The sequence below is a fragment of the Hypanus sabinus genome, chromosome 15 (genome assembly GCF_030144855.1).
Source record: "Hypanus sabinus isolate sHypSab1 chromosome 15, sHypSab1.hap1, whole genome shotgun sequence".
In the NCBI taxonomy this organism is placed as follows: Eukaryota; Metazoa; Chordata; class Chondrichthyes; order Myliobatiformes; family Dasyatidae; genus Hypanus; species Hypanus sabinus.
The window spans coordinates 18,975,496-18,991,035 of record NC_082720.1 but is presented as its reverse complement, the minus strand read 5'-3'; the positions used below and the strand labels follow the sequence as shown (position 1 = coordinate 18,991,035).

Sequence of the window (15,540 nt, the reverse complement as noted above, 5' to 3'; positions counted from 1 at the left end):
GAGTTCCATAGCTTCACCAATATCACCAATAAAAATGGAATTTTTAAAACAAAAAGCAATATCTCATTGCTTGCATTTAAAATTGTGTTCAAATTACCTAAAATGTTACTAAGTAGTGTGTCCTTAAGCTGTTTGGCCCATCAAGTCTGCTCTGCCATTCCATCATGACTCACTTACTATCCCGCTCAACCCCATTCTCTTGCCTTTCCCCATAACCTTTGACACCCTTACTAATAAAGAACCTATCAAACTCAGTTTTAAATATACCCAATTACTTGGTCCCAACAGCTGTCTGTGACACTGAATTCCACAGATTCACTCACTACCCTCTGACTAAAGAAATTGCTCCTCATCTCTGTTGTAAATGAACACCCCTTTATTATAAGGCTCTGCCCTCTGATCCTAGCCTCCGCCACTATTGGAAACATCCTCTCCACGTCCATTCTATCTAGACCTTTAAATATTCTATAGGTTTTATGAGATTCCCCCCCTTATTTTTCTAAACCTCCAACAAGTACAGGCCCAGAGTCATCAAATGTTCATTGTGCATTAACCCTTTAATTCTTGGAATAATTTTTGTGAATCTCCTCTAGACCCTCTCCAATGCTAGCACATCTTTTCATAAATAGTGGGTCCAAAACTGCTCTCAGTACTCCCAAGTGCCACCTGACCAATGTCGTATAAAGCCTTGGCATTACATCCTTGCCATCAGCTCAATCTGCAAGTTAACATTCAGGGAATTCTGCATGAGGACTCCGAACTCCCTTTGCACCTGATTTCTGAATTCCTCCCCTGCCCATCCCCCCATTTAGAAAATAGTCTTACACTTTTATTCCTTCTACCAAAGTGCATGACCACGCACTATTCCATCTGTCACTTCTTTTAGCCCATTCTCCAAATCTATCTGAGTCTTTCTTCAGATTCCCTGCTTCCTCCACACCTCTGATTCTCCCACCTATCTTCGTATTGTTTGTAAAATTGGCCACAGAGCCATCAGTTTCATCTTCAAAATCATTAATATATTGTATAACATGAAAAAAAATGGTCCCAACACTGACCCCCCATGGAACACCACTAGTGACCAGCAGTCAACCAGAAAAGGCCCCTTTTTCCCACTCTTTACCTCCTGCAAATCAGCTAATCTCCTATACATGCTACTATCCAGTAATACCATGAGCTTTTATCTTGTTTAGCAGTGTCATGTATGGCTCCTTGTCAAAGGCATTCTGAAAATCCATATGAACAGCATCCACTAACTCTTCTTAGTCTATTCTACTATTTTCTCAGAATTTGAACAGATTTGCTGAGCAAGATTTTCCCTTAAGGAATCCATGCTGACTGTGGCCTATTTTTTCATGTGGCTGCAAGTTCCTTGAAACCTCATGCTTAATATAGGGTTCCAACATTTCCCTAACCACTACTATAACTTCCTTTCATTTTCCTCCCCCCCCAAAAAAAAGAGTGGAGTGACATTTGCAGTTTTTTGGTCCTAAGGAACCATTACAGAATATAGTGATTCTTGAAAGGTAACTTTTAATGTCTCCACAATCTCTTAAGCTTCCTTCGTTGGAAACCCTGGGTGTAGTCTATCTAGTCCAGGAGACACGTAATGCTTTGAAAAATGACTAATACAACCATGGATTTTAAAATGTAATTGAAGTTTTATCTGTGAATCATTTGCTCCTTTTTCACAGTACAGGCCAAAAAAAAAAACTGGGGAAAATTGTAAATCATGAAAATCTAAAAATCCAAAAACTGTAATAGTTCAAAAGTATTCCCCTTGCTCGGCACTTAGTTGAACCACTTCTCGCTGCTATTATAGTCTTTAGTCTTTTGGATATGTACCTATTAGCTTTGCACAACATGATGGAGCAGGATTTACCCAATTCTCTTAGCTAAATTGCTCAAGCTCTGCCAGGTTATTTGGGGAGCAGCAGTGGACAACAGTCTTGAGGTCTTGCCAGAGATGTTTGATCAGGTTACGGTCAGGATTGGGCCAGTCCAGGACACCCGTTTTCTTCATTTGAAGCCATCCTGTAGTTGTCTTGGTAATGTGCTTTAGGTCCTTGTCCTGCTGAAAGATGAACTTCCCCCCCAGTTTAAGCTTTCTGGCAGAGGCTAGCAGGTTTTTGTCCAGGATCTCTCTCTATTTAGCAGCATACATCTTCCCATCAATCCTGATCCGAATTCCAGTCCCTGCTGCTGAAAAGCATCCCCATAGTATGATACTACCTCCATCATACTTCATAGTAGGGATGGTGTTACCTGGCTGATGTGCAGTATTAGATTCACACCATGTGTACTGCTCAGTGTTGAAGCCAGAAAGTTCCACTTTAGTCTCATCCAGTCTCAAAGCTTTCTTCCACATCTATACAGTATCTTCTAAGTGATGCTTTGTGGGCAAGGGTATGCTTTTATTTTTCAGCTGCTTCTTGCCTCTCTTCCATAAGTACCCTTTTTATGCAAGGCCTGAGAACTTACAGTCATGAGCTTCATTTCCAGTTGCAGCCACCGACATCTGCAGCTCACTCAGAGTGACTGTGTCACTCTTACATGTGCCATTCTTCTCTGGCGGCTAAGTATAGAGAGGCAGCCTGACCTAGGCAGTACAGCTGTAATTTCATATTTTTCCCACTTTTTCATGATGGACTGCACTGGTATCTTCAGTGACTTTGAGATAGTCTTGTACACTTCCCCAGATTTGTGCTTCTGTATATCATTTCCCTTTCTTGAATGCATTTTTGTCTTCATTTGGGTTTGGTCTGTTGAAAATCTACCTTACAGAGAGAGGGGGTATTTACAGTGTATTTATAGTCACTGAGGAAACTTAGCATATCTTACAAAAAAAATTACAAAGGGGGTGAATACTTTTTCAACCTCACAATTTTGGTTTTTAATTCTTTTTGTATATTGTTGACAGGTTTTAGAATTTTTTTTTGATTTGACATGCACAATGAGTTGTAGATTAGCTCAAAAACATGTTTAAAATTTAGAAAATCAACAGTGAAGTTGTGAGATCTGTATACTACTTCAAGGCACTGTATCTGCTTTCATACCTTTCAGCTTTCCAAGCCACTTCTCCTTAGTAATAGCAACTACATTCACCTCTACCCCTTAACACTCAAGTTTTGGCACATTGCTAGTGTCTTCCACACAAGACTGACACAAAATACTTATCAACTTTGTCCACCATTTAATTGTCCCTCATTACTATCTCTCCAGCATCATTTTCCAGCAATCTGGTATCCACTCTTGCCTCTCTTTTACTCAATATATCTGGAAAAAAACTTGATGTTTCTCCATTTTTACATTATTGCTACCTTACCTTCATATTTCATCTTTCCTCTTATTGCTTTTTCAGTTGCCTTCTATTGTTTTTTTAAAAAAGCTTCCCAATCCTCCCACTTCCCACTGACACTATTTGTCATTGCAGAGTTAGCCTGCTTTTGGTGCCACTCAGAAAAAAGTTGACTTTTGTTTGTGGCAAAGGCCACTTTACTGTTAACACATATTTACTTTGCATTTTTAAAGAAAGTACTGGACAAACAAGCTATAGAATACTGGAAAGGAAAACAGCAACAAATCATTCCAGAGTGACAGCAAGAACCTTCCAACCAATGAGAAACATATTTCCAGTATTACTGAAGATATTGAACCTTAACCCTGAGGACATGATCTTTTACTAATTTAAAACTGGAAATGTTTAAGTGAGTCTGATGTTAAAAAAACTTAAAGCTACAAAAGCGCTTTGAAACATTAATGGTATGTCAATTTTTTCATGTTCATTTTTAGTTTTAAAGCTTTATTAAATGTATCCCCACTTGCAGCAGGCTATCTATTCTGAAATCCAGTTACCAGTAGCTTTTTCCCATCTTCTGTTAGTATTTTGAACATATTTTTTACTGAGTTCTGTTTCAAATCAGTAAACTTCCACACTAAAGCAATGACGATGCATTCAATGATAGTAATATAAAAGTTCAAAATCTTTTTGAAGAGTGTACTTAACTGCGAAAGTAGCCTGGTCCATCAAAATTTTGAAGCATTGTTTAAACCGCTGAGATTTGTGGGGAGATGAACATTTTAACTACTCATCGCTGGTCATGTTTTATCAAACTAATTGTAACTGATAGTGATGGAGTAAAGGAAATCCATTTTAAAAAGTGAAATGAAAATTAATGAAGGGTTTAAAGAAAATGAATCTTGTCCATCATTGTTCCTTGTTGGTTAAAATTGAAATTGGAGTTCTGTTATGTTTCAAATATAAGTAGAGATTTCATAATTTGGATCTGTGATACACTGGACCAACACTTCAATCCATCCATCTCAATCCAAACTAAGTACATTTATTAAAAAGGATGTCCTTAAATGTGTCTGTATTTGAAAAAGGCACCTGATAATTGTTATCTTAAAATATTCATCTAAATAGCAAATATTGTCACCCTTACATGTACGCCATCATAGATACTGACCCTTCAAGAGGTGCTTTTGGATTTGGTGATTTCACCACCCCCCTTGAATCATCTTTCCTACCATTGATGAGCATGAATTCTTGCGAAAATCTATTTTTCCCCTAAACAAAAATTTTTTACCATTCTGTTTTTGTAAGAATGTTGAAAAACCTCATTCATGTATATTAGGTTACAAATTACACTCAAGAACTACATTGAGAGTTTTCCAAATATTACTTGTTATATTACTTATTACTGGGATTTTCTTCAAACCAGAAAATGCATATTTCTTACTGAGTACTGTCACGTAGAGTTTCATTAGGACCAAGTGATCATTTAATATGATGGTTAAATGTTATGGAAAAAAACATAATTATAGAGGTTTTAATGAGTGGAATAGCTTTCTTTTTAAGATTACAGTTGTGTTTATTTTAATTCGTATGTGAGGTGTTGCAGTTTCTGTGAACTTGCCGAGTCCTAAAATGACATGGAGAACTCCGTGAATCTGGATGAACCAACAAACTAATTCTCAATACAGTAATAAAAGGATGTGTACTTTGAAAGTCCCCAATACTGTCATTTATATTTCTAGACTGTAGACTTGGAATATTGTTCACAACCTCTGGTATGGTCAATCTATTTGGCTTCTCATAATATAATTTGCTTAAATATATTGAAGCAAAATATTTCACGAGTGCATGGTGAAACTGGGACTTCTATAAAGCCTTCACAAATTTAGCTATTGGGATCATACCTGCATGAAAGCCTGCAAGATCTGGAATGGAGTGATAGGGCTACCTTGCTAAATTTATTCCCACTGTTGTCTGTGCTCTATCCATTTCGAGTAAAAGCTGTCAAAATGGATAGTTGTAAGAGGCGAGTATTGCAATGATTGCTTCAGACCTTGCACATTATCTGAAGGCCTGTATAATGCAACCAAAGTTTAGATATTTGTGTTAATTATGCACCAGAAATGTCATGCATGTAAATTCTTGAACATATTTAAGGCTATTTGAGATACTTCTGGATTAATAAGGAAAAAAATATTTCATGAAAACTTAAAACAGCTCAAAATAACAGTATTACAGCATTGGACTATTAAAAAATCCCTCAAACATTTATTTTTCTTTCATTAATTGCACACTTTCTAAATACTATATGGAGTATTTAGAAAGTGCATATAAAATTAATGCACAAATATTTTTCTTTCTGTGTGGAACATAACAGCTAAAATGAACATTTCAAAGAACTGCTCCAGAAGCTATGGATTATTGTGTTTTGTAGCTGGTATGGTGTCAAGGATGAGAGATTTCTGTCTTGCTGTCCTGAATTTATATGAAGTGACATGTTAGCTACAATTTGTCCCAGAGTCAAAACCAGGTTTTTGTTTTCATCAGCACTTGAACTCAAATTCTTGCTTTTGCGTTTTTTAAAGCAAGCATGCTTCTAGAACTAAGAGTGTACTTGTAGACTTCTGAGATGGTGTTGGTATATTAAAGTATTCAGACGTATTAAATCATTGCCAATTACAACTGTGATGTATTCTTGTTTAAATCTGTGGTCTTTAGTACAGATATTGTTTTGTATTCAAACCTTAAACATAGTTCCTTGGTTTTGATCTGTTATGAACTAAATGCAATACAAAGAAGCCTTGGTAGATCACTTGCCTTCCAAACAAGGGTTCAGAATTAATGTGCATGTTTGCCATGCCAATTACTAGAATCAGTCTGCCTTAGCGGGAACATTCTCACACCTTGTGCAGCATGTGGTGAGATAAAATTTCTGCTTGGGAATGACTGATAGCTCATCTAGCTTAAATGGACTTCCCAGGTATAAAAAGCCCAAGTAAATGCTGTAATAAGCAGAAATCCTTCCTTGGACAGCAAGTTACTCATTGAAAAATGGGTAGTGAAAGAAGTGGCTTCCTTTGGTTTCATATCTAATTGTCGTGTTGTTTAAAATTGTTTGCTTTAAACATTTATTCAACCTTGATGTGTCTAGGATTAATTGGAAAACATGCTTTAAATGATAAAATGTGAAATTGTTGGTTTATTTTGTTTGTTTAAAATTGTGCTGTTGAGAGGGTTGGCTGGAATGAAGAGCCTGTTACACCTGAACACTACACAATAAAAACTTTTATATAGTTATTGTGAAAGATGCTGTTAAAGGAATCATCTCCTTGATTTGTTTTAAAACTAGTAATATATCAAAGCGCCAGAACCTGAACTGCTGACAAATAGAGCAGTAAGAATGTGGGCCATGTTTTATGTAGGGGCAGAAAAAGCTCTTAAAAAAAAAGATCCAGCTATACTAGGTTGGTTCCACTGTTCTGTTCTGAATTTGAATGTCACGCAGAATCCAAGTGAGTAATCCATTCTGTTGTTCTGATGTATGTTGTTAAAGCTGTCATTTTTCCAGAGAATGCAACACATTGAGGCTCATCCATTAATTAATCTGGGCTCTTAGGGATGCTAGAGTCTTGAAAATGTTTGGCCAGAGTTATTTTCTTACCTGGGAGGTTATGTCTGACAGATTTTTTTGGAGTTTTTCAAAGAAGTATCTATAGGGATATAGGGATTCCCTTTTCAGGAAGATCATCCAAAAGCTCTATCATTAATGCTGCACTTTGCTTTGGGCACTGTATGTGAAAATAAACGTCTAGAAAATTTCCTTTAAACTTATCCCCTTTCACCTTAAAGCTATGCCCTCTCGTATTTGACATTCCCACCCTGGAGAAAGACTTTTGATTATCTACTTTCTGTTCTTTTCATAATTTTATGCACTTGTATCAGGTTGCCCTTGGGTCTCAAACTTTCTCAAGTTTGTCCAATCTCCTTATAGCTAATACCTTCCAAATTAGACAGCATCCTGATGAACCTCTTCTGCACCTTCTCTGAAGCCTCCAAAGCCTGGCTTCTAATGTGGTAGCCCAAACTGTAATAATACCCCAATATGACCTAGTCAGAGTTTTCTACAACCACAACATGACTTTTGGCTTTTATACTCGATACCCTGGCCAATGGTAGCTCCTCTGTTGGGGAGCTACAATTTTGCACCCCTAATTCTGTACTTATTGTATATCTTCCTTCTCTGTTTGACTTCCCAAAATGCATCACTAACAAGTTAAAGTGAAAACATTTTACAGAAAAAGTCGTGACGATGCGGTTTGAAGATCAGAAGACATCTTCCCATTGCTTCAACCACCATTCCTCCTTAAAGCAATTTGAAACAAATTTTTTTATTACCACATTGCTGTATAGCAAGGTCCCATGTACAACCATCAGGTAAAGAGCACCACATAGCCTGACTCTTAATGAGGCTGTACAACAGGCTGACTGGTTTCACTATGGGTTTGGAACCCTGGGATCATTTTCAGAGCTATTGTTAATTACACTTGGACAACACTTTACATGATAGTCTATTTATTATTTTTGCTTTATAGTATCTAGATTTTGCTACACTGACAAGTTAATTGATGGGGTGAAGAGGTTGACACCAACACAGGAAAGATTAAAATGGGCCAAAGAGATTTACCGTAACTTCCGCCGCCTCCTACGGGATCCCACCACCAGCCACATCTCCCCCCTCCCCCCCACTCTCGGCTTTCCGCAGGGATCGCTCCCTACACGACTCCCTTGTCTATTCATCCCACCGACCTCTCTCCAGGCACTTATCCCTGCAAACGGAAGAAGTGCTACACCTGCCCCCACATTTCTTCCCTCACCACCATCCTAGGCCCCAAACAGTCCTTTCAGGTGAGGCACCACTTCACCTGCAAGTCAACTGGGGTGATATACTGTATCCGGTGTTCCTGATGTGGCCATTTATACATTGGGGAGACCTGCCGCAGACTGGGAGACCTTTTTGCCGAACACCGGCTAGTCCTCCAGCAGTGGCGGGATCTCCCTGGCCACACACTTCAATTCCACAGACCACTCCCACTCCAATATGTCTGTCCATGGTTTCCTCTACTGTCAAGATGAGGCCACACACAGGTCGATGGAGCAATACCTTATCTCCCGCCTAGGTAGCCTCCTACCTGCCGGCATGAACATTAAACTCACAGACCTCCGTTGATACCCCTGCCCACCCCATCCATCTATTATTGTAGTCTGGTTCTCTTTCTCTCTCTTTTTCCCCCCTCACTATAATCTCCCCCCAGCCCTACCTTTCTTTCTCTTTTATTTCCCATAATTCTCTGCCTTCCATCAAGCCCATTTCCCTCCAGCCTATCACTTCCCAGCTCTCCACTTCATCCCTCCCCCCCACTTCTTATACCCCCTCGACCATCCCATGTTACTTCACTCCTGATGAAGGGTTTCGGACCGAAACGTCACTACCTCCTCCCATAGATGCTGTCTGGCCTGCTGAGTTCTGCCAACATTTTGTGTTTTTATCGAAGAGATTTAACATCTGGAGACAATGGGGAAAATGAGCACAACGGGGGAAAATCATTACTCTGTTTATTTCACATTTATTTTAAGGGCTGTGGAGTACTTAATGAAAACCATATAATGGCTTTAATGGAAACATCAAATTTATTAAAAGGTTTTCATAATCAATGGATAGTACTTGTATAAGTGAATGTTAACTAAAACTGATGACAAAATATACAGTTAAAAGCTACACAGTTATGTTTATGATATAAACTAAATCACATACAAAGGTATTCACATGTGTTCAAAAGAAATACATTCAACTACCACAGTACAATGTCAAAGTTTGGTATGTGATTTGAAGCAAAGTTTTAATAACTCTTAACTTTGGTACAACTCAATTCATTTGAATTGATTAAAACATGGTGCTGTAATAAAATGCTTGTAGGGAGGGCATTAACCATCTCTTCAAAATGATTATAAAATTGGCTTAGATCAGGGGGTCACCAACATTTTTTTCATTGCGGAACGGTTTAATATTGACTATGTTCTTGCAGACTGGCCAACGGGGAGGGGTGGGGGAGTGGAGTTAATCACGACCAGTATATAGGTGATAACTCAACTATAAGTCACTTATAAGTGGCTAATACACTCAATTTTGCTTCTAAAAGGGTTTATCTAACGAATTTAATATTAAACACAGCGCATATTTTCCTCGCATGAAAAAAGTGATAAGTCGGTTATAAGACACTTATAAGGCAATAGCACCATAACATTTTAAGTAAAGTTTGGCTATTAAACACACAGTGTGTAGTTTCCTTGTATGAACATATAAAATCATTGCAACAAACCAATATTGGTGAATCAGTGTGAGCCCTGGGCTTGTTTCCCTGCAACAAGATGGTCCCATTGAGGGGTGATGGGGGACAGCGATACTCAAAGGGGGTTCCTTATACGTCCAGTCTATTCTGCAATTTAGTTTTCGTTGCATTCATTGCAGAAAACCCCGCTTTGCAGAGATATGATGTTGGAAAATGTTTTCGGTGCTTTCGTGGCTGTCTCAGGATATTCAGCCTTGACTTTGGTCCAGAAAGTCGGCAGAGATGTTATGTCAAACATACTTTTCAGCCCACCGTCATTTGCAGGCTTGAGGAGTTGATCTTCCTGCGCTGACATGGACCTCATGGGTAATGACCTCGCATGCATTCAAGTTCAACAGTGGGTGTGACAGGGAATGAGGAAAGGTGCAGCTGACTCATATTGTTTCATATCGCCAATCATATCGTTTTCTTGTGGCCCGGTGGTTGGGGACCACTGGCTTGGATAGTTTTGGGTACCACCAGACTAATTGTATGGATACTTCCTAAATCTATTGTCTTCTAGATGCTGATGTGGAATCAATTTGAAATAGCTCAACCCTGTATCACGGTCCACAGCAGGAGGGTTTGCTCTGTATGCACTAATTAAGCAATTTAAATGCATACAAGTTATTGATCAGAAAAGTCTGAAAAATCACACTATACAATCTTCAGAAGGAGCTTTTAAAGTTAGGCTAAGTGCAGTCAAAATTCTACCCTTTTTACCTGTATCTATTTAACATGGACTCTGGGTCTGAACGCCCCCTTGCATCGCAGAATAGTGTTTAAGGTTCTTATAGGGATGTTAATGGTTTTACTTGAACAGTACGCCATGAATTCAAGTTCAATTGTCATTCAACCATACACGAATACAGCCAAATAAAAGTGTTACTCTGGGGCCAAGGTGCAAAACACAGTACCAACAGTCATACACAGCAGAAGGCGCATATATGATAGCAGTAAAATACAGTCACACACAACAAAAGTCCAAGTCCCTGAGTCCATAAATGTTGCAACAGTCTGCAGTGGAACACAACGTGTCGTGCTGAGCGAACACTAGGGAGAGGAGGGAAAGAATACTGACTCCAGCACAGATGGCATGCCACACTGCCTCTGGCACTCCGGTGGAATGCCTGGCTCCAATGCTTTCCCCCAGGCAGCTGCAAACAAATGACACTGTAGCCTGAGTCCTGGTTCTTCCTACAACCAAGGCCACGCGGCTCCCCTGCCATTTGCCAATAATACAGTGGATTGGATTTGCAGCATTCCTCTTCACCATTGTCCAACAGCTTCTAGCGATCACAAGAAAAGCAACTAAGACAATAACTCGCCTTTGCAGCTCTCAATGACTCTGGTGCAGGCAGCAGCGCGATCCCCACCAAGTCCAATTCCTTCAATTTCTCTGCCAATGTGCAACTTGATGATAGAGTAGACCTGCAGTTCTTAATGTCCAGCAGGGTCTTGCAATCACTTAAAAAAAAGCACCTTTGGTTGACCCCGTAGAAGCCTCTACATCTGAGTGTGCCATACTTCAGAAGTGGATTTTGGGTTCCCTTTAATGTTATGCCCTGTAACCTGGAATTGAAAGCAAATCAAACCACCAGCACGATAATGAGTTCTTAAACATTCAATCACATTGCAAGTGTTTCCTCCAGAAACCTAGCTCCCGTTGGAAAGCTGCGAGGAGAACCACACTTTTAATCCATCAGCTGGGTGCATAATTGGTACCAACAGCATCTTGGGGAATGTCTTGGTGGCTAGCTCCCAGTGACTAACATTAGTCAACTCAATAGCGAACACTTTCAGGATTAGTTTTGCAAGCTCTTTGCCAAGGCAGCGTCTAACACCTCCACCAAAAGGCAGATAATGGAAGCGGATGTTCTTGCCTTCCATTTGATTTTTGGCAAATCTATCTGGATTGAACATTTCAGGATCCTGGAATATGGGAGCAGTGTAATGTGTGTCCTGAATGCTGTACAATACACTCCATCCTTTGGGAATCTGGAAACCCTGTCAAAGAAACAAAGTACAGCTTGTTTACATATTCATCTCATTATCAGAAACTGCAATGATTACTTTTTTTAAGCAACCCTTTTACAAGAGAATAATGTATTTAAAAATTAATGTTTACAATGCCTATAAAAGGTAATCACCCCCTTTGGAAGTTTTCATGTATTGTTTTGCAGCATTGAATCACAGTGGATTTAATTTGGCTTTTTTGACACTGATCAACAGAAAAAAAGACTCGTGTCAAAGTGAAAACAGACAACACATACAAAATGCTGGTGGAACGCAGCAGGTCTGGCAGCATCTATAGGAAGAAGCACTGTTGACGTTTCGGGTTGAGACCCTTCATCAGGACTAACTGAAAGGAAAGATAGAGATTTGAAAGTAGGAGGGGGAGGGGAAAATGCAAAATGACAGGAGAAGACCGGAGGGGGTAGGATGAAGCTGAGAGCTGGAACGGTGATTGGCAAAAGGGATACAGAGCTAGAGAAGGGAAAGGATCATGGGACTGGAGGCCTAGGGCGAAAGAAAGGGGGAGGGGAGCACCAGAGGGAGATGGAGAACAGGCAGAGAGAGAAAAAAAAAGGAGGGAGAAAAAGCTAAATATATCAGGGATGGGTTAAGAAGGGGAGGAGGGGCATTAACAGAAGTTAGAGATCTCTACATAGCGATCTAAATATTTACAGATATAAAACAAAATAATTGCATAAGTATTTACTCCCTTCCCCAATATGACACATCAAATCATCACTGGTGCAGCCAATTGGTTTTAGAAGTCACAGAATTAGCTAAATGCAGATGTTTATTGGAGACCTGTGTGCAGTCAAGGTGTTTGAATTGATTGTAATAAAATAAACCTGTATCTGGAAGATCCAACTGCTGATGAGTCAGTACCCTGGTAAAAACTATACCGTGAGAACAAACGAACATTCCAAGCAACTCTGCGAAAAGGTTATTGAAACAGGAGATGGGTTCAAGGAAATGTCCAAGTCAAAGAATATCCCTTGGAGTACAGTTAAGTCAATTGTCAAAAATTGGAAAGAATATGACTGTAAATCTGCCTAGAGCAGGCTATCCTCAAAAACTGAGTGGTGGTGCAAAAAGGGGACTAAGTTAACAAATTTCACGACACGTGCCGCTGATAATGAACCTGATTCTGACTCTAGTGACGGAGGTCACTGAGAGACTGATGACAACTCCGAAGGAGTTACAAGCTTCAGTGGCTGAGATGGGGGAGTCTGCGTATATAGCAACTGTTGCCCATGTGCCTCACCAATCACAGCTTTTTGAGAGAGTGGCAAAGAGAAAGTCAATGTTGGATAAAAAAAACTAATAAAATCTTGGCTAGAGTTTGCTGGAAGGCATACGGGAGACCTTGAAGTCATCTGAAAGGAGGTTCTATGGTCTGATGAAACCATTTTGGCCATCAGACTAAACGCTATGTCGTAAGCCAAACACTGCATAATTATCATAATCAAAAACACACTATCCTATCGTGAAGCATGGTGGTGGCTGCATCATGCTGTGGGGATTGAGGATAAAATGAACACAGCAAAATACAGGGAAATCCTGGAGGAAAACCTGATGCCATCTGCAAGAGAACTGCAACTTGGGAGAAGATTTGTTTTCCAGCAAGACAATGACCCCAAGTATAAAGCCAAAGCTACACAAGAATGGCTTAAAAATAACAAAGTTAATGTCCTGGAGTGGCCAAGTGGAGTCCAGACCTCAATCCGATTGAGAATTTATAGCTGGACTTAAAAAGGGCTGTTCACTCACAATCCCAAGCAATCTGACAGAGCTTGAGTGGTTTTGTAAAGAATAATGGGGAGGAATTGCAGTGTCCAGATGTGCAAAGCTGATGGAGACCTATCCACACAGACGCAAGGCTGTAATTGCTGCCGAAGATGCATCTACCAAATACTGACTTGAAGGGGGTGAATACTTATCAATCAATTATTTCGTGTTTTATATTTGTAATTAGTTTAGATCACTTTGTAAGGATCTTTTTTCACTTTGACACAAAAGTCTTTTTCTGTTTATCAGTGTCAATAAAAGCTAAATTAAATCCAATGTCGTTCAATGCTGTAAAACAATAAAACGTGAAAACTTCCAAGGTGGGGGGGGGGTGAATACTTTTTATAGGTACTGTACATATTATGGAATAGCTGAAATAGAAATCCCAAGATTCCCTGGTGATCATGTCATGAAAGTCTAGCAGAAGTTCGCTGGTGGCTAGTTGAGAGAAGTCTTGAGCTTAGTTGTGAAAAGATAGGGCAGATCATGATCATGGTCTGCTATTTCTTAACCACAACCAGAGATGTTGCTCATCTACTGATTAGGCTTATTATGGTGCCAGCTTCCTTGCCTAATCTGTCCACATACTCACTGGCAGAGCCTGCCAGGTGTGAATTCCATCACAAGTCTCACCCACAGTTATATAAACTGAGTCCTAGTATGATTAGTCCAGTATTAAATTATCTTCCATCAACTGGTATTTTCTCCTACTCCCAGTTACCATAGATAATGGGGGATAATCCCAGGGAGCGTGAGCTCTGAGCATTACAGACCATTTATTTTAGTGACTCCTACAAAACTGGAGGAACTCAGCAGGTGAGGCAGCATCTATGGAAATTAATAAATAGTTGACATTTCAGACCGTGACCCTTCTTCAGTGATATATTTTAATACATAGTGTAATGCAGAACCAGCTGAAAAGTAAATCAGAAACTAATCCCTCCTACCTACACAATGCCCATATCTCTCCATTTTTCCTCACACTCATGTGCCTATCTAAACCTCTCTTAAAAGCCATTAAGAGAAAGTCTGTGAATGCTGGACATTAAATTAATACATACAAAATGCTGGAGGAACTCAGCAGGCCAGGCAACATCTATGAAAAGGTAACCAGTTGACGTTTTGGGCCAAGATACTCTAATGTATTTGCTTCTACCCCAATAGAAGGCAGCACATTCCAGACATCCACCACTGTGTGCTTCAACATCCTTCCTATAGTGGGCAACCAGACTCGTATGCAAAACTCTAGATGTGGCTTAGACAGAATTAGACCATGAGACAGAATTTGGCCATTTGACCCATCAAGTCTGCTCCACTGTGTTATCATGATCCAATTTTCCTCTCAGTCCCAATCTTCTGCCTTCTCCCCATATCTTCCTCCATGCCCTGACCAATCAAGAATATATCAATGGCTTTAAATATACATACTTGGCCTTCAGAGCTGCCTGGGGCAACAAATTCCACAGATTCAAAACTCTCTGGCTAAAGAAATACCTCCTCACCTCAGTTCTAAAAGGATGCCCCTTTATTCTGACGCTGTATCCTCCAGTCTTTGACTCTCCCATCATAGGAAACATCCTCTCCATCCATTTTATCAAGGCCTTCCACCATTCAATATGTTTCAATGAATTCATCCCTCAGTGAATTATGACCCAGAGCCATCAAACACGCTTCAGATGACAAGCCATTCAAATCTGGAATCATTTTTGTGAATTTAACAAGCAAACACGAGGAAATCTGCAGATGCTGGAAATTCAGTTTTGACGAAGGGACTCGGCCCGAAACGTCGACAGTGCTTCTCCCTGTAGATGCTGCCTGGCCTGCTGCGTTCCACCAGCATTTTGTGTGTGTTGCTCATTTTTGTGAACCTCCTTTGAACTCTCTCCGGTTTTAACACATCCTTTCTAAGGGGCCCAAAACCACTCACAATACTCCAAGAGAGATCTAATCAGTGCTTTATAAAGTCTCAACATTACATCCTTGCTTTTATACTCTAGTCCTATAAAGTTGCAACACAACCTCTTGACCTTTAAACTCAATGCCTGGACTAATAAA

The 15,540-nt window shown here is 39.7% G+C and overlaps 2 protein-coding genes across 2 annotated transcripts in view; one reads left to right on the top strand and one right to left on the bottom strand.

Annotated features, from left to right (window-relative positions):
* The window catches only part of LOC132405341 (matrin-3-like), a 65,711-nt gene extending 59,108 nt beyond the window's left edge, over nucleotides 1-6,603 (top strand). Inside the window, exon 15 of the mRNA XM_059990064.1 lies at nucleotides 3,532-6,603. Within this exon, the coding sequence (XP_059846047.1) occupies nucleotides 3,532-3,597 (66 nt within the window). The 3' untranslated portion in view covers nucleotides 3,598-6,603. The remainder of the gene's footprint in view (nucleotides 1-3,531) is intronic.
* Nucleotides 6,604-9,161: 2,558 nt separating this feature from the next.
* LOC132405736 (cytochrome P450 26B1-like) overlaps nucleotides 9,162-15,540 on the bottom strand; it is a 31,889-nt gene continuing 25,510 nt past the window's right edge. Inside the window, exon 6 of the mRNA XM_059990770.1 lies at nucleotides 9,162-11,691. Coding sequence (XP_059846753.1) covers nucleotides 11,341-11,691 — 351 coding nt within the window. The 3' untranslated portion in view covers nucleotides 9,162-11,340. The remainder of the gene's footprint in view (nucleotides 11,692-15,540) is intronic.